Source organism: Phyllostomus hastatus, unplaced genomic scaffold, assembly GCF_019186645.2.
Source record: "Phyllostomus hastatus isolate PE091 unplaced genomic scaffold, TTU_PhHast_1.1 phas_scaffold_200, whole genome shotgun sequence".
Classification (NCBI taxonomy): Eukaryota; Metazoa; Chordata; class Mammalia; order Chiroptera; family Phyllostomidae; genus Phyllostomus; species Phyllostomus hastatus.
In genome coordinates, this window is record NW_025334016.1 from 8,846,231 (window position 1) to 8,865,964 (window position 19,734).

The following is a 19,734-nucleotide window of genomic DNA, read 5'->3' on the forward strand; positions in this document are numbered from 1 at the left end:
AAATGACAACAAACTCACGGCTATGGACAACTGAACCTAAAAAACAACAACAACAACAACAACAACAACAACAACAAAAAACACTAAGCAAACAAATAGAACAGGAACGGAATCACAGAAATGGAGATCACATGAAGGGTTACCAGTGTGAGAGGGGGAGGGAGAGAAAGGGGGAAAAAGAACAGAGAATAAGTAGCATAAATGGTAGGTACAAAATTGACAGGGGGAGGTTAAGGTTAATATAGAAAATATAAAAGCCAAAGAACTTATATGTACAACCCATGGACAACTAAAGGAGTGGGGAGATGCAGGTGGGAGAGGATGTGAAGGGAGGAGGGGAATAAAGGGGGATGGGGAATGAGACAACTATATTAGCATAATCAATAAAATATATTTTTAAAAATAAATAAACCCAGCTAGAATGTTTTCATATTTCTGTTGAATGCACATTTCTCGTACAATGTTATTGAATGGATACTGGGTTTCCTTCTAGGGTGATGGAAATGTCTTGGAACTAGAAAAAGGTAATGATTGTACAACACTGTGGATATACTAGATGCCACTGAATTGCACACTTTAAAGTGACTAATGATTTATTTATATTATGTAAATTTTACTTAAATTATAAAAAAATATATTGGACACCATACTGTGTTGGACACATTAAAATGGTCAATTTTATGGTATATGAATTATATTTCAATTAAAAACAACAGTAGGAGGTAAAAAGATGTTTCTGGACTACCTAAAAGGACAATAGAGCTGGGGTTTTATGGAGCTTTCAGTAAACATTGTAAGGGACAACAGAATATATCCCCTCACCCAGAATGTACCACTTTAGCATGTGGATTATTTTCACATGAAGATTAATAGGGGCCAAACAGACTCAGAAACAACTTTTTACCTTCCCCTTAACTACCTAAAAGAATTTAGATAGGGGCCCTGTACCAGGAAGAGAGCTATTATCACAGAAAACTTTATATCACAATGACTTATCTGCACGGTATGGCCAACATTTGTTTACCAAACACTGACTCTTCCCAATTTCCTGTGAATTGTCCTACTCCTCTTTGAGGCCCCAGAGTCCTAGTTCCTCTTCCTTAGCTCAGAGTGGATACAAGCCTCAATTACCTGACTGCCAGGAAGTCTCATATTTCTATGGGGTTCTTATGTTTACAAAATTTGTTTTCCTCCTGTTAATCTGTCTTAAGTCAATTTAATTGCCTTGATAATACAAGGCTACAGAACTCCATGATGAAAGTGAAGGGGAGCAGAATCTGTCATCTCTAAATATGCCTATTTGGCATAGAATAACAAGAATTATTTTCGGCTAGTTATTTTTAAGAAACTGCAGACACAGGAGAAACTGTGACAACTGAGTAAAAATTACCCTTTTGTAAGAGACAATCATATTTATAAGGGAAATCTCCATTTGTAAGGTTGTCCTCCTCTCTGTACCAGGAAGAGAAGGATGACTCTAAGTCTTTAGAAACTCTTATCAATGCAGAGGCTAGGACTTAAATCTATGTAACAACCATACCCTTGTTTACTGTACCTTTTCTGATAACCTCCCATAATTAGCCTTCCCCTTCCTACCACATCTTCTGTCTTTAGCTAGAGATGACATTTAAAGTGTTGGTTTGTACCATTTCTGGGAATTACTCAGTTTTCCTAAGTCTCTCCCATGTATACAGGTGACATACATTGTTATTGAATGTGGTTTTTTTTTCCTTTTTAATCTGTCCTTTATTACAAGGGTACCTCAGCTAAGAACCTAAAAGAGTAAAGGGAAAGCCCTGGCTGGCATAGCTCAGTGGATTTAGCACGGGCTAGGAACCAAAGTGTCCCAGGTTCGATTCCCAGCCAGGGTACATTCCTGGGTTGCAGGCCATAACCCCCAGCAACCACACATTGATGTCTCTCTCTCTCCCTCCCTCCCTCTCTCTCTCTCTCTCTCTCTCTCTCTCTCTCCCCTCCCCTTCCCTCCCTCCCTAAAAAATAAATAAATAAAATCTTTGGAAAAAAAAGAGTAAAGGGAAAAATATTTTCCTCCCCTATGTAGGCTACTTTTTAAAAACTCTAATAAATTTAAAATACAGAAATTATGCAAGTTATAGTAATTGATCACAAACTAATACAACTCTAAATGTATCTCATAGCTATAAATAAAAATTGTCACTCCTAATCAATAATTGTGAATCCCAAGATGAAATACAGGGTGGGGCAAAAGTAGGTTTACAGTTGTTAATATGGAAAATAATACAATAATTAATAAATAATAATACAAGAATTCTGTTTCATGTACTCACAACTGTAAGCCTACTTTTGCCAAGCACTGTATGTCTCTCAAAATGGACTTCTCTTGGTTAACTGGAACCAAATTCATAACCAGAGTCTAGCAGCCATTGCTGACAGGGGCCTCTGGTGCATTCTGCATTTCAGGAAAAGATACAGACTGAGATTTCAGCCTCCTGTACTATGCCCCTGCATGCTTACACCCTCTGAGTCAACCACTGCAAAGAAGTTCCTGGTTTCATCTTTCGAACAATGGACTGAGACCTGCCCCAACTTGCATAAAACAGATCAAATTGGAAACTTGGATGGGAATTTTCTCTATAAAAGGCAGCAATTTTCACTATAAAAGGTAGCCTCCCCTTTGTCTCAGTGGAACACAAATCAGGTTGCTATGTAAATGTGTGTCTCCCAGGCTTCAGCTCTTTTTGTCCAAATAAATGCTTTCTTTTCTTTTTTACAGTATAAAATGAATTTTGTTTTACACAATTACTGTGCTGAAAATAAGTTTAAAAACACAAAAAGTACTGAACCTAATAAAATTTAAAGATGTACAAGAAGGGGCTGGAAAGTAGTACCATCTTTTGCTATATATAATGCATTCCCATGTATAGTGCACACCCACATTTTTGGCCCAAACTTTCAGGAAAAAAAATCTTTCATTTTAATTTTTAACTCACTTGTTACTTATTTATACTTAAAAAAACTTATTATCATATTCCTGGGTATTATTTTGCATACAGATATTGTTATTGCTTTCTAGGGTTACACTTTTAGCATATAAGCATAAATAAAAGAATTTAAAATGTTTATATAGGTACACAATTAGTACTGTATTACCCATGTATAATGCACATCCTTATTTTTCCCTCAAAAAGTTGGGCAAAAATGCATGCCTTATACATGGCACAGTATTCAAAGTCATGAAAGGCAAGGACCTACATGCAAGATGACTCTAGCCAGCAAAGCTTTCATTTAGAATGGAAGGGCAGATAAAGTGATTTTCAGATAAGGTCAAGTTAAAGGAGTTCATCATCACCAAGCCCTTATATGAAATGTTAAAGGGACCTATCTAAGAAAAAGATCAAAAGTATGAACAGTAAAATGACAACAAATTCACAGCTATCAATAACTGAATGCAAAAAAAAAACCAAGCAAATAACTGAACAGGAATGTAGATCAAATGGAGGGTTATCAGCGGAGAGGTGAAAGGGGGAGAAAAGGGGAAAAGGTACAGGAAATAAGAAGCATAATTGGTAGGTAGAAAACAGGGGGAGGTTAAGAATAGTATAGGAAATGTAGAAGCCAAAGAACTTATATATATGTACAGCCCATGGACATGAACTAAGGGGGGAATGCTGGAGGGAGAGGGGGTACCTACCAGCAGAGGAGGATAAAGAAGAGGAAAAAAGTGGAACAACTGTAATAGTATAATCAATAAAATATACTTTAAAAAACACATGAATAAACTAGTAACCAGATAAGTGAAAAAATTACCAAAAATATTGCCCTGGCAAAGGCTACAACTAAGATGATTCACTAACGGATTCTTTCAAATGTTCAAAAAAACACAGAAAATTACCACAATATTATACTCATGTAACTTCCTCAGGATACCAAAAATGATGAAAGGCCACAAAGGTGAATTATGATGCTTTATAGACTTATCATAAGAAAAACGTGAACTGTGGAGCAGTAATTCTCACCCTGGATGCACATTGGAGTCACTTGGAGAGCTTTTTAAACTGATGCTTGGAACAGACACACAGACACAAACATGTACACAAGCACACACACAGACAACGAAATCAGAATATCTCAGAGTGGGCCCAGGCATCAGTGATTTTTAAAGTTCCCCAGGTGATTACAATGTATAAGCCAAGGTGGAAAACTACTGCTTTAGAGCAATTTCACTACTTAAGATTTATAGAGCAACAATTCTAACTAAAATACAAGAAAACAGAATTCAATAGTCCATAATGGTTACAAACCACATAAATACACAAAAAGCAGCATTTCCCTCGTAGATGTAAAGATATTTACAAATTAAGGGGTTGAGAAGATGGTGGCTTTGTTGGAGGGAGCATAATCCCCTTCCTCTGTGCAGGGGAGAGAAACTCGCGATCTGAGGAGGAACAGAGCAAGGGGCCTAGGATATCGCAACATTTATGAAAACAGGACATCAAAAATTATAGCAGACATTGAAAAACCAGACACTAAGGAGACTGCTTCAGGATAATAAAGACCCAGGGATCAGCTGAGGGACCAGGGAGTTTGCAGCCCCCAGGCCCAGTGCTCCTGGGTCTGCCTTAGGGCACCCAGGAGAGCAGAGTCATCGCTCCCTCCCTGGACAACAAGGATTGAGCAGCACCATGGGAGGCCTTGTTGCTTGAAGGCACAGAGAGGGGAGTGAGACTGGGAGACAGTCACACAGGGGCTGTGAGCACCCATGCATAGCCCTGGGAAGGGTGAGTGCCCCCAGCCTGCGCGACCAAGGGTTGCCTGGCCATGTGCTTGCGCCCCCAAACTGGTGAGAGTGTGGTTCTGTGGAAGACCCAGACCCCACAGCCCTGAATGAGAAAAGGGCATGGGTGTTCTCAGGGTTTCTGGAGCCTGCGGCAGTGAACTCGGGAGAGCATACGCCCCTTTGCCCCTTCGGGATTCCAACTCTCACATTGTGAACCTGGAAAAGATGCAGTGATTTGCGGGTTCCTGGAGCCCGCAGTGGGGAAACTGGGAGAAGGGCGGGACCCCTTTCGATCCCCGGAGCTTACACCATGAACCCAGAAAAGATGCAGGCACTCTGCGGGGCCCTGGAGCCTGGGAGACCACAGCAGTGAGCTCTGGAAAGCGTGCTTGGGAGCACCCATACCCACACCCAGGGTCCTGTGGGAAGGCATCAGGTCAGCTCTGGGGAGAGCCTGCTGCTAGCCTTCCTGACACTATGTGAGAGACTGACTGAGTTCTGACTGGAAAGAGTGAAAAGCATTCCAAAAGCTCCTCAGCCTGCTGAAGCCAGCAAGACCAGAAAAACCGGTTTGACCAGTTAGAAACCAAAAAAAGGGTTTTTTGTTTGTTTGCTTGTTTGACTGCTGATGTTGTTTGATTGTTTGATTTTATCTTGTTTTTTAAGTGACTTTTTATTTTTTAACTCTTATTATTTTTATATCTCTCAATTACTTATGTTTCTCTTCCTTTAATCCTAGTGTTATTCCTTCCACTCCAAATTTATCTGTCCTGCATTCCATCCTCTGCTTTTTTTCCCTTTTTTAAAGCCTGCCAGTCACCGTAAATTTGTATTATCTTTTTCTCACTATTCTGACATTATTTATTTTAATAGTATTTTGGTATTCTTTTTCTTTCTTTGTAATCTTCGCTGCTTGGCTGGTTATACTGTCATTTGATAGGTTCCCCCTGTTATCTCATTCACAGTATGTTGATAATTTATTGTCCTTCATTTGTGTTCCATTAGTACATCTCTCAAGGTTCTATACTCCTTATTCTTGTTATCTAGATCTCATAGATTCTGCCACATGATTGTTGCTTTAATATAACTGTAAATAAGACCTAGTTAATACAGTTGTAAATACTACACAACACCCCTCCCAGATCTCAGCCCACTTTGGAATCACCTGAACTCTATTATTGTGGGGGTTGTCTCTGTTCTTTTACACACTACTCCTATTTACTATTCTTTATTCCCACCCTACCTCAGAATCTGACCTCCCACAGCCTCACAGCTTTCTTTTTTTTTAAGATTTTATTTACTTATTTTTAGAGAAGGAAGGGAGGGAGGGAGAGAGAGAGAGAGAGAGAGAGAGAGAGAGAGAAACATCAATGTGTGGTTGCTGGGGTTATGGCCTGCAACCCAGGCATGTACCCTGGCTGGGAATCGAACCTGGGACACTTTGGTTCCCAGCCCGCGCTCAATCCACTGAGCTACGCCAGCCATGGCCACAGCTTTCTAGATCCAACAAACAATTCTTTCCTCCCCAATAAGAGTCTTATCTTCCTTCCATCCTTTCTAAAATGTGGCTAGTGGGGTGAAAGATCACAGTTAACACTATATGTAGCCAAAGAATGTCCCATCTCTTCTCTACTGTCTGCTACTGTGACTATCACAGAATACTGATTTCCTGTCTTAAACCATTTTGCCTTACTCCTTCAACTAATCACAAAAAAGAGTAGGCGGAAGCTGTGAACACCAGGATACATGAAGGAGACTGCACCACTGAATCTCACAGGTATTCTACCACAGAAGTTCACACCATAACCACAGGGAACCAGAAGATCTCAATTTAAGAAACAGGGGCTCACAAGACGAGTCTCATGAACAATGAAAAGACAAAGAAACAATCCCCAAATGAAGGGAAAGGAGAAATCCTCAGAAAGAATGATAAGCAAAATAGAGGAAACTCAACTATCAGATATTGAGTTCAAAACAATGATTATCAGCAAGCTCAATGAACTCACAATGAGCCACCAGAAACTACAGGGAAGCTACAACGATCTCACTGAAAACTACATCAACATGAAAAAGGAATAGAAACTATCAACAAGGGCCAAGAGGAAATGAAGAATACAATTTCTGAACTGAAGAACATAGTAAAAGGAATAAAAAACAGGACCGATGAAGTAGAAGACCAGATTAGCGAATTGGAGGACAAAGTAAAAAAGAAAACACACAGAGAGAGCAAGAAAAGGAAAAGAGGCTCAGAAACAATGAAGAGGGATTAAGAGAACTGCAAGACAATATGAAATGTAATAAAATCTGTATAATAGGGATACCAGAAGGAGAAGAAGAAGAGCAAAGGCTAGAAAACCTATTTGAAAAAGTAATGATGGAAAACTTCCATAATTTGATGAGAGAAAATGTCACACAAATCCAGAAAACACAGAGTTCCAATCAAGAGGAACCCAAAGAGGCCCACCTTAAGACACATCATAATTAAAATGGCAAAATTTCAAGACAAAGAGAGCATATTAAAGGCAGCAAGGGAGAAACAGGAAGTAACATACAAAGGAGCCGCAATAAGGCTCATAGCTGACTTCTCAATAGAAACACTTCAAGCCAGGAGAGAATGGCAAGAAATATTCCAAGTAATGAGAACCAGAGGTCTGCAACCAAGGCTACTTTACCCAACAAGGCTCTCAATCAAGATAGAAGGCCAAATAAGAAGCTTCCCCAGACAAATGAAGTCTAAAAAAATACACCTCCACCAAACCAGCTCTTCAAGAGATGCTAAAGGAACTGCTTTAAGGACAGAAAGGAAAAGAGAGAGAGAGAGAGAGAGGAACACATGTTCATAAATGGCAATGAATAAGTACCTCTCAATAATAACCTTAAACGTAAATGGATTAAATGCTCCAATCAAAAGACATAGAATAGCTGAATGGATAAGAAAAACATGACCTACATACATGCTGTCTAAAAGAGACCCACCTCAGGAAAAAGACCTGCACAGGTGAAGGGCTGGAAACAAATTTTCCAAGCAAATGGACAGGAAAAAAAAAGCCAGGGTAGCAATACTCATATCAGACAAAATAGACTTCCAAAAAAGGGCCATAAAGAGAGACCCAGAAGGTCACTTCATAATACTCAAGGGAAGAATCCACCAAGAAGACATAAATATTGTAAATATACATGCACCCAACATAGGAGCACCCAAATACATAAAGAAAATCTTACAGGACTTCAAGAAACATATTGACAGCAACACAATTATAGTGGGGGATTTTAACACCCCACTGTCAAAAATGGACAGATCTTCCAAACAAAATATCAACAAAGATATTGTGGCATTGAACAATGCCCTAGATGAAATGGACTTAACTGATATATACAGAGCCCTCCATCCCAAAGAAGATTAAATACACATTCTTTACAAATGTACACAGAACATTTTCAATGATAGACCACATGATAGGACACAAAATAAGCCTCAACAATTTCAAGAAAATTGAAATCATACCAAGCATTTTCTCGGATCACAAGGGACTGAAGCTAGAAACCAACCCCAAGGAAAAAAACCCAAAACACTCAAAATCATGGAGATTAAATAGCATACTATTAAACAATGAATGGGTTAAGAATGAAATTAGGAAAGAAATCAAAAGGTTTCTGGAAACAAATGAGAATGAACTCACAACAACCTAAAACTGATGGGACACAGGCAAGGCAGTCAGTCCTGAGAGGGAAGTTCATAGTAATACAGGCATACCCAGAAAAAGATAGAAATATTACAAACAAAAACCTACCCTACGTCTACAAGAACTCGAGGAGCAACAACGAACAGGCCAGAGCAAGTAGAAGGAAGAAAATAACCAAGATCTGAGCAGAATTAAATGACATAGAGACTAAAAGCACAGTTTTAAGGATCAATTAATCCAAGAGCTGGTTCTTTGAAAAGATAAACAAAATTGACAAGCCTTTAAGCAGACTCATCAAGAAAAAAAGAAGCCTTGCCTGGCGTAGCTCAGTGGAATGAGCATGGGCTGCAAACCAAAGCATCGCAGGTTTGATTCCCAGTCAGGGGTCATGCCTGGGTTGCAGGCCACAGCCGCCAGCAGCCGCACATTGATGTTTCTCTCTCTCTCTCTTTCTCCCTCCCTTCCCTCTCTAAAAATAAATAAATAAAATCTTAAAAATAAAACAAACAGAAGCATTATTTGGAAAAAAACAAACATTTTAAAAAAACAGAAAGGAAAAAAGACAGAAGACCCAAATAAACACAATCAGAAATGAAAGAGGAGGGATTACAACTGACACGACAGAAATACAAAGGACTGTAAGAAATTACTACGAAGAACTATATGCCAAGAAATTTGAAACCCTAGGTGAAATGGACAAATTTCTAGAAAAATATAATCTTCCAAAACTCAATGAAAAAGAAGCAGAAAGCCTGAACAAACCAACAACAGCAAAAGAAATTGAAGCAGTAATCAAAAAACTCCCCACATACAACAAAAGCCCTGGAACAGATGGTTTCACAGAAGAATTCTACAAAGCATTTAAAAAAGACCTAACTCCTATCCTTCACAGACTATTCCAAAAAATCCAAAAAGATGAGACACTCCCAAACTCTTTTTATGAGGCCAACATCATCCTAATTCCAAAACCAGATAAAGACACAACAAAGAAAGAAATCTTGAGGCCAATATCACTTAGGAACACTGATGCTAAAATTCTCAACAAAATACTGGCAAACCACATCCAACAATACATTAAAAAGACCATACACCATGACCAAGTGGGATTCATTCCAGGGGTGCAAGGATGGTACAATATTCACAAATAAGTAAATGTAATACATCACATAGACAAAAGCAAAGACAAAAACCACATGATCATAGCAATAGATGCAGAAAAAGCATTTGATAAGGTACAGCACCCATTCATGATAAAAACACTCAGCAAAGTGGGAATTGAAGGATCATTCCTCAATATAATAAAGGCCATATATGAGAGACCTTCAGCCAACATCATACTCAATGGGCAAAAATTAAAAGCTTTTCCACTAAGATCAGGAACACCACAAGGCTGTCCAATTTCACAACTTCTATTCAATATAGTACTGGAAGTTTTAGCCACAGCAATCAGACAAGAAAAAGAAATAAAAGGCATCCAAATCAGAAAGGAGGAAACAAAATTGTCACTGTTTGCAGATGACATGATAGTGTACATAGAAAATCCTATACACTCAGGCAAAAAACTGATTAACCTAATAAGTGAATTTGGCAAAACAGCGGGATACAAAGTCAATATCCAGAAACCAAAGGCATTTGTGTACACCACCAATGAAACAGCAGAAGCAGAAATCACGAAAAAAAAAAAATTCCATTTGAAATACCAAAAAGAAAAATAAAATACCTAGGAATAAACCTAACCAAAGAGGTAAAAGACCTATATTCAGAAAACGACGTAACACTGAGGAAAGAAATCAAGGAAGACACAAACAAATGGAAGACACAAACATATACCATGTTCATGGATTGGAAGAATTAATATCATCAAAATGTCCATACTACCCAAAGCAATTTACACATTCAATGCAATACCTATTCAAGTACCAATGGCTTATTTCACAGACATAGAACAAACACTTCAAAAATTTATATGGAACCATAAATGACCCTGAATAGCTGCTGTAATTCTGAGAAAGAAGAGGGATCACAATACCTGACACTAAACTATACTACAAGGCCATTGTAATCAAAACAGCCTGGTACTGGCATAAAAACAGGCACATGGACCAATGGGACAGAACAGAGAGCCCAGAAATAAACCCAAGTCTCTACGGTCAATTAATATTTGACAAAGGAGGCAGCAACATAAAATGGAATAAAAATAGCCTCTTCAAAAATGGTGTTGGGAGAACTAGACAGCTACGTGCAAAAAAATGAAACTCGAGCACCAACTTACACCTTATACAAAAATAAATTCAAGGTGGATAAAAGACTTAAATATAAACCGTGACACCATTAAAGTCCTAGAGGAGAACGTAGGTAGGAAAATCTCAGATATTTCACACAGAAACTTTTTTACTGACATGTCCCCTAGGGCAAGGGACTTAAACGAAAGAATAAACAAATGGGACCTCATCAAAATTAAAAGCTTCTGCACAGCTAAAGAAAACAGTATCAAAATAAAAAGAGAACCAGCTGTATGGGAAAACATGTTTGCCAATGATACCTCAGACAAGAGTTTAATCTCCAAAACATATAAAGAACTTAAATGGCTCCACTCTAAGAAGACAAGCAACCTAATTAAAAAATGGGCAAAGGACTTGAACAGACACTTCTCCAAGGAGGACATACAGAGGATCCAAAGACACATGAAATGATATTCAATATCACTAGCTATCAGAGAGATGCAAATTAAAACCACAGTGAGATACCACTTCACACCAGTCAGAATGGCCATCATAAACAAAGCAACAAACAACAAGTGTTGGAGAGGTTGTGGAGAAAAGGGGACCCTAGTGCAGTGTTGGTGGGACTGCAGTCTTGTACAACCACTATGGAAAACAGTATGGAACTTCCTCAGAAAACTAAAAATGGATCTGCCTTTTGACCCAGAAATTCCACTGCTGGGACAATATCCTAAGAACAGTAAAACACCAATACAAAAGAACCTTTGCACCCCGATGTTCATAGGAGCACAATTTACAATAGCTAAGTACTGGAAGCAACCTAGATGCCCATCTGTAAATAAATGGATCAAAAAACTATGGTACATTTACACAATGGAATTCTATGCAGCAGAAAGAAAGATGGAGCTCCTACCCTTTGCAACAGCATGGATGGAGCTGGAAAGCATTATGCTAAGTGAAATAAGCCAGGCAGTGAAAGACAAATACCATATGATTCACCTTTAACAGGAACCTAAACAACAAAACATAGAAACAAACATAATATAACCAAAGACACTGAAATAGAGGACAGGCTGACAGTGACCAGAGGGGAGAGAAGAGCGAATTTCTGGGGAGAATGGGTAGGGTCTACAGGAACAAATTTAAAGGACACATGGACAAAAACAAGGCGGAGGGTGGTAATGGGAGGGAAGTGGGGAGGGATGGGTGGGTGGGCTGGAATGGGAGTAAAAGGGAGAAAACTGTATTTGAATAATGATTCAAATAAAATTTTAAAAAAGATATTTACAAATTAAAAAATAAGGGCAAATATATAATCTCATACCATTTCCTACCACCAATATTTTAAGAGTAATTCCTTTACAAGATTAAAAAGCATGTACTTTAAAACAGTCTAAATTTCAGCATTATACTTAATTAAATAATTTGTCTACACAATCAGGAGTAGAATAAAAATGCTCCTACCAACATCTTTATTTAATATTGTTTTTAGGAGTTCTAGACAATATAAGAAGGTATGAAGTGAAAATATTCATAATAGAGAAACAAAAGTGTCACTATAAGCATATAAAATAAATAATGGCATAGGCAAAGGTTGAAAACAAAGAAAAAAATAAAAGATTTCAGCATAACCACAAGTGAATAAAAAATATTATTATGTACTAGCAATAACTCGCTTAAAATACAGTGAGAGGAAAAATCATGTTCACAGTAGAATAAAAAATTATAAAGCACTTTAAATTAGTTCTAATGAAAACTCTGTGACCCTGATAAAACTCTAAAAATATTTACTAGGAGATAGATAAGAACTTGACTAACAGGATAAATAAATTAAATTTCAAATAAGCAGACTAAAATACCATATTTCAAATGGATATTTCATTGCTATGTTGGAGGGAATTGAAAAAAACAATAACTCTAAGTTCCTCTGATAAAATAAAAATGTCAGGCTTTTAGACATAATTGTGAAAATTAAGGGTAATATAGGAGACCTAACTGTCCCAGACTTCATAGCTTACTATTATATAATGGTTCAATTATTAAAATAGTGCTATACCAGAGTAACAAGAGACATACTACTATGTGGAAAAGACTAGAAGGTCTGAAAACAGACTCTATTACATATAAGAATTCAATACCTGATGAAAGAGAAGTCACATATCAATAAGTGAAAAACATACTAAGGTGGAAAAGGGTCAATGTATATCCCCACCTAAAATAAATTATAACCCAAGATAAACACCAGGTGAATTATTAAATATACCAAGTCAACCCCTTTTACCCTCCAAAAATACAATTATAAATGTGTCAAAGCCTTGAAAGGATGATTATTCTAGACTTGGGAATACATTCTGTGAAGCAGAAGAAACAATAAGCCAACATGGAGTCGCGTGCCTCCAAGACAGTAAGACTTAATTTCAGTTTCAGCCCCTCCCAGGAAGGTGACCTTAAACCAATCAGTCTAAAATTTTCTGACTAACACCAGTGAGGTAATATGCCTAATTAGACTCCCACCACCATCCTCCAAAGGCAGGTCACCTTGTCTGAAACAATCCTTTCTTTTTTTATATAATAACTTTGTCCTGCTTAGTTTCTGCCTATAAAAACCTTCTATTTTGTACTGCTTGGAGTGCCTATTTAGTAGGTGGGATGCTGTCCAATTCATGACTTGTTCAATAAAGACAACTAGATCTTTAAGTTTATTTAGTTGAATTTTTGTTCGTTAAAAATACTAATAAAATTTTAGAAATTATGGCATGTTTAATTCATTTTATTATTTTTTAAATTAGCTTTTAAAACATCCTAAAAAAAGGCATGAAAAAGAACTTAAAATTGAGGAGCATGTCCATAAATAAAAGGAAAGTATTCACTCTAAAAAATTACCAAGTAAGTGCAAGTTAAAATAACAGTGGGTCACTGGTTTTGTTTCTCTTATTAAATGGACCTCGTAGGATTATTCATCATGGATGGGATGTTAAATTACTACAATATTTCAGGGGCAAAGTGGTTTTATGAGGAGACATTTTAACTTTCCTATACCTCTCAGGAACTCCATTTCTGGCCAAATACCCCAAACAAAAATCCCAAAACATGGACAAACATGTGCAAAGATGTACTTTGCAGCATTTTCTTTCATTAGAGAAAAACCTCAAGTGAAAGAACTTAAAAAAGTTATTCAAAATAATTTGGTGAATTATGGTACATCTATGTACTCCTGGATTATGATGAAGACAGTAGACTGATTTTTTTTCAAAACTATGTGGCAATAAGAAAAATATTTAGGATATGTAGAAATATTGAGTAAAAAAAAACAGGACTGAAAACAGTATCATACTACAATAACTGTTTTTGAAAGCATGTATATTTAAATTGTTTTAAAAACTGTAAATACATTTTCAGAAAACAAGATAGGGAAAAGGGAACAAACAACAAACAATGATGGCAGCTCCAAGGACTGACTGACTTGAGATGCAAAGGCTCCTTGTACGGGGCTCCTCACTGCATCTCTTCCTTCCGCATTCCACATCCCAAGTCCCCAGCCCTCAGCCCAAACCCCCACACCCCATCAGCCCTCTGCCCACCCCCTGCCCATCCCCCCACGACCACCCACACACCCCCAACCCTCTTTCCTCCACCTTCCACCCACCCCCAGCCCTCCACCATGCCACTCCAGCCCTGCCCTCTGCTCTGCCCTCCACCACTCCGCCCTCCTGCCACCTCAATAGCCACCCATACCCACACCCTATTCAGTTGAAGGAAGTGCTTCATGTAGAGAGGACTGGTGGGTCAGGGGAACTGTGCCTTGTACTCTCCCACCTCAGCTCTGGAACTGGATTTGGCCCAGCTCTCCGCCCTCCTGCCACCAGGATAGCCACCCCTACCCACAACCCCATTCGGTTGAAGGAAGTGCTTCACGTAGAGAGGACTAGTGGGTAGGGAGAGCTGTTCCCTGCACTCTCCCATCTCTGCTCTGGAACTGGATTTGGCTCTGCCCTCCTGTACAACCTCCGTGGCCTCTATGCTAGATGTCTAGCTCAAGGGTGCCCTGTGTATGGTCTCTAGACTACCTTGTAGTCTTTACAAGAGCTTTGAAATCTCACAAAGGCCTTCTATTCTAAACCACGTGAAAAAGCTTTATAATCTCACCCCTACCCATCCAGAAATGCCTTAATACCCGGAAGTACTCCGATATACCGTAATAGCTTTGGACAAAAAAAAAGTGCTAAGTAATATCAGAAGTACGCCGTAGTCTTGGACGCCAAACTGAGCATTCAGTAAATCCTCCAACCTTGCAACTTCTTGAAAGCACTGAATCACAAACTCAGTGCAGGGTCTCTGATATCTCTGGAAAAGTGAGAACTATGACAGGCAAGTGAAAGAAAGGGGGCCAATCCGTAGGCCATTGGAACATCACAAAGTCAAACACCATAGGAGCGGTACAGAGGTAGGGTCCCCAAGCAAATGCAAATGCCTCTAGGAGCCCAGTGATGTGGCCCTTTGTAGCTGGCCACCTCATAGCTTTGAATCACATTCAGGAGAAGCCAGCATCCCTGAGTGTCTGAAAGCCCAAAGGTTTTCCAGGGTTTATCCCACCAGGGAAATTCCTTTGCCTCCAATTCCTCGGGCCAAGGTGCAGATGAAGCGGCACCCAAAGACTGCCTGATTCAGAGCACTCCGGATTCCTTTTGTCTTTGAAATCCTTTCGGTGTTGCCCCCTACAAACTCCGCCAGCCCCTTTCTAGAAATGGCTTCTCTAAAGGATACATACAGCTTACAAATTAATTCCAAATACAGTTCCCATAATCCCATGAACTCTAAATTTGTAGCCAAAGCTGAGGCTCAAAATGGTAACAGTAAGGAAACAAACAAGGTCCAAAGAAATGAAGGTAGAAAGAAAGACCAAGGCTCTTCAGTGACCTATGGGTTAGCTATCCATAGCACCTTGGTGAAATCAATGCCAAAAGGAAAGGAGGAGGCTGCTGCTACTACAAAACCGAGTGCTAGTGAGCATCCCAATCCTGGAGAAAGACCAGCTAGTGCTGTCACCTTCTCTGTTACCCAGAAAAAAAAAAAAGTGTCAGCCCCAGAGGTCAGGGTGAAGGAAAAGGTTCTGCCAAATATCAGCAACTTCTATGACAGAAAAATACTTGTAGATCCTCAGGAGAAACCCAGTGAGAAGCCACTTGATGACTCAAAAGCAGTCATCTTTGAAAAAGGCTCTCCCACCCTAAAATTTCAAGGCAAATGTGACTCTTATTCAGAAAACCAAAAGCATGAAGAAAGGGGTGTGTTGAGTAAGCACCCCTCTTCAGGAAATGACTGCTCTAATGTGGTTAAGATTTCTGCATTCAGATTCTCTCAGGAGGAGCCAGACTCATTGAGTCTCCCAAGAATTTTAAAGCCTTCATCCTTCACCACTGACCATGTCGTGTACCAGCCTCCCTTGTACAGTGGTCCTTCACATGACATTGTCAGCTACTGGACCAACTGTCCTATGCCTTTTCACTCTCTTTCCATGGGCAGCAGCAACAACAATACATCCCAGGCTGGGAAGAGCAGCTGGAGCTTCTTGTGTAATTATTCCTCCAGCTCTACAGTACACTCCCAAAACTGGTCCATAGATCTGAAGGCAGCAAACAAAGGTCTTTCCCAGAATTCTTGTTTACTTCATTTTCCCAGAAGTTCAGAAGCCATGGCAAGGGAGAAAAGAACATTCCAAGAGGAGACAACATCACGTCCTTGGGAAGGATATGCATCTAATTCCCTGTCAAGGAGCCACTGAGAACAGTCTGAAGAAGGGTTTCACTGATACCCATTGTCACTTGGACATGCTCCATTCCAAATTGTCTTTCAAAGGGACCTTTACCAAGTTCAGAAAAATGTATAGCCATTCCTTCCCTAAGGAATTTCAGGGCTGCATCTCTAATTTCTGTGATCCTCCTACAATGAAGGATGGTCTATGGGAAAAGCTGTTGAAAGAGGATATGGTTTGGGGAGCCTTTGGCTGTCACCCCCATTTTGTACATTACTACAATGAATATCAAGAAAGAAAGATTTTGAAAACCTTACAGCATCCCAAAGCTGTAGCTTTTGGAGAAATAGGCTTGGATTACTCTTATAAGTGCAGTATACCTATCCCACAGCAGCACAAGATATTTGAGAGACAGCTACAGCTGGCTGTGTCCCTAAAGAAACCACTGGTGATCCACTGCCGAGAAGCTGACAAAGATCTGCTGGACATCATGAAAAAATGTGTGCCCCCTAACTACCATATCCACAGGCATTGCTTCACTAGCAGTTACCAAGTCATTGAACCCCTTTTGGAGTACTTTCCCAACATGTTTGTGGGCTTCACAGCAGTCCTGACTTGCACTTCTGCCTGGCAGGCCCGGGATGCTCTGAAAAAGATCCCACTAGAGTGAGTTGTCATGGAAACTGACATTCCCTATTTCCTTCCTTATGGGATTCCCAAAAGCCTTTGCCAGTATGCCCACCCAGGCCTGGCCCTGCATACAATTCAAGAGATTGCCACAATCAAAGATCAGCCACTCTACCATACCTTAGCCACCTTGTATAAGAACACTAGTCTTCTCTACAATGTTTAAGCAGAGAGGGCAGTCAGAATTTTCCAAAAAAAAAACAAACAGAGAGACATTGTCTCTCTGGGTTGACATTGTAAGACTTGCTTTGAACTCTTCCTGTGCCCCAGGACAAGGATGTATTTGGAGTTACAACATAGACTTGCTTTGAACTTTGCCTGTGTCCCAAGTGAAGGATGTGTTCAGCAAACCCACTGGCACAGCAAAAACCAGGGCAGGGTGTTTTGCTCAAAACCTCTTCAGAAGACTTCTGTGCTTCTGTCTGGTATGTTATGGTACAATGGGATGGGAGGAAGGGTAAGGGGATCTTCCCTTGATTTTATCAGGGTTTTTCCTCCTAGCCAGACTGTGCCAGCATAATCAGTAAAAAGGTAAGAATTCCACTGGGTATGAGTTTGCTAATCCAAATTGCTGTTCTCTGCAGCCTAGGTTTCTGAGCAGTTGGTAAATAAGATTACCGTCCTACTTGTTTTTTAAAAGAAAGCAAGGAATGTTGAATTTTGAAATTGAGCTAGGTGATTTGTTCTGTTTATTCCCTAAATTTATTTGTCATAGGAATTCTACAATCCATATGGGTTGTTGTTAAATTCATAAATTCAGTGACTGTTTAATTTGTAGTTTCTTATTTCTACAGATAAACAAGCACTGGCATTTAATCTAAAAGGAAATTGATTTAGATTACAATTAGTCAGTTAATAGTCATAAATATGCCAAGAAAGGCTATAGAGGAGGTTAGAATGATGGGGGCCAAACCAGTTCAATCTTAGAACAGCACTGAGAAGATGAGGGTTTTTTTAAGATTTTATTTATTTTTAGAGAGAGGGGAAGGAAGGGAGAAAGAGAGAGGGAAACAACTATGTGTTGTGGCCTCTCATGTTCCCCCTACTGGGGACCTGGCCTACAATCCAGGCATATGCCCTGACTGGATATGGAGCCAGCAACCGTTTGATTTGCAGGCAGGTGCTCAGTCAACTGAGCCACACCAGCCAGGGCAGGAGATGAGTTTTCAATCTGAACTGAATTCCCAAATATGTGCCATTTAGAAATCCTGTTCTCCAGAAGGGTTTCAAAAGCATCAACAGGACAGAAACAGAGAAGAGCTTCAGCTCTCCACTTGCCAAACAGCTGTTCTTTCTGAGAAATTAAAATGAATCCACATTTTAAGGAAAATATTTGAGCTACAAAATTTAACTTTGCCAGCCAGAGCACACACCTAAATCCAGAAGTCCCATTATCGGCTGAGAAATATCATTTTCTTAATGTAAAATCTCTTTTGCTCTAAAAAAAATGAATAAATGAAGATAGGCCCAAAATACTACAGAAGTCTCTAGTTCCCTTTGTGCCCTTTTATCTGGATCAAGAAAAATCAGCTGGCTCCTTACCACTTGGTTCTCAGCTCAGAATTCCCCTTCACAGAGAAGCCCTCCCTGGCCAGCAATCTATAGGGTTCCTCTCACCTGGGAGGAAAAAATCCTTGGCTTATTGTTTTGATTTAATTATAGCATTTAGAACTGTTTAAGATTGTGTTGTTAATTTATATGTTCATTTGTTATCTTCCCCACTAGATTTTAAGTTTACAATCTTGTCAGTCTCATTCATACTGTACGTATATAACCCAATGTAAGAATAATGCCTGAAACAGAGCAGTCAGCAAAGACTTCTTTAATTAAGATGAATGAATAACAGACTTCATTAACACCTGGGAGTTAATGACTATATTTGAAATGGGGCAGATATTAGGAGAGAACAGAAAAATAAACCATCATATTTCTAGCACCCTTCTTTAATTCAAAAGGCAAAGCAATAATTAAAGGCCACCTATATTAGATGTCACCCATAATAAAATAAATAAGGTCAAGCTCTACCAGGGACTTGACAGTTCATATTCCCTATAAATAACACTGAGTATATCATAGAATCTCCTCTCTGTTTAGAAACTAGTCTTTCGAGAAGACTTTCTAACTGGAGTGTTTCACTTCCCTTTAATACAGCAAAAGAAGTTGATACAGTGTTAAAGATGTGATTTGATTCTATTCTTTGAAGACAGACAAAAACCTTCAAAAACTAAGTCAATGTTCCTAATTAAGGTTTTTTTTTTCCATTTAATGTACACTTTCAATAGACATTGCTCAAAGTGTGTCCCTCAATCCATAGGAGCCCTGAGCTTTTTATAAAGGATTACAGAAAAGAAGTTTCCATGGACACATATTTTCAGGAAATACTGAGTTGTACAAAGTTCCACAGATTTCATTTTAAATCTCAGGATCTTGTATGTCCTTTGATATGTTAATGTGAGCCACAAACACCTAAATGTTATTTCTCAAAGTTACTTTTAGATTAATGTGTTTAATTTGAGGTACAATTCAATGAACTCAAGTTCTTTGGGAACATAAACTTAGGAAATGCTACCTCAGTCACACTCTCACTATTACAATGCCCTTATATTTTGTACGTATCTCCACTCGTCATGC

General features: G+C 39.0%; 2 protein-coding genes across 2 annotated transcripts in view; one reads left to right on the plus strand and one right to left on the minus strand.

The window, feature by feature from the left end:
* The window catches only part of EFHC2 (EF-hand domain containing 2), a 231,943-nt gene that overhangs the window by 182,363 nt on the left and 29,846 nt on the right, over positions 1-19,734 (minus strand). The gene's annotated exons all lie outside the window — the stretch shown is intronic.
* LOC123832657 (putative deoxyribonuclease TATDN2) lies at positions 13,045-17,269 on the plus strand. The gene is given in 4 exon segments (XM_045860411.1): positions 13,045-13,068; positions 15,261-15,344; positions 15,346-16,442; positions 16,444-17,269. Coding segments are annotated over 4 exon segments (2,031 nt in total).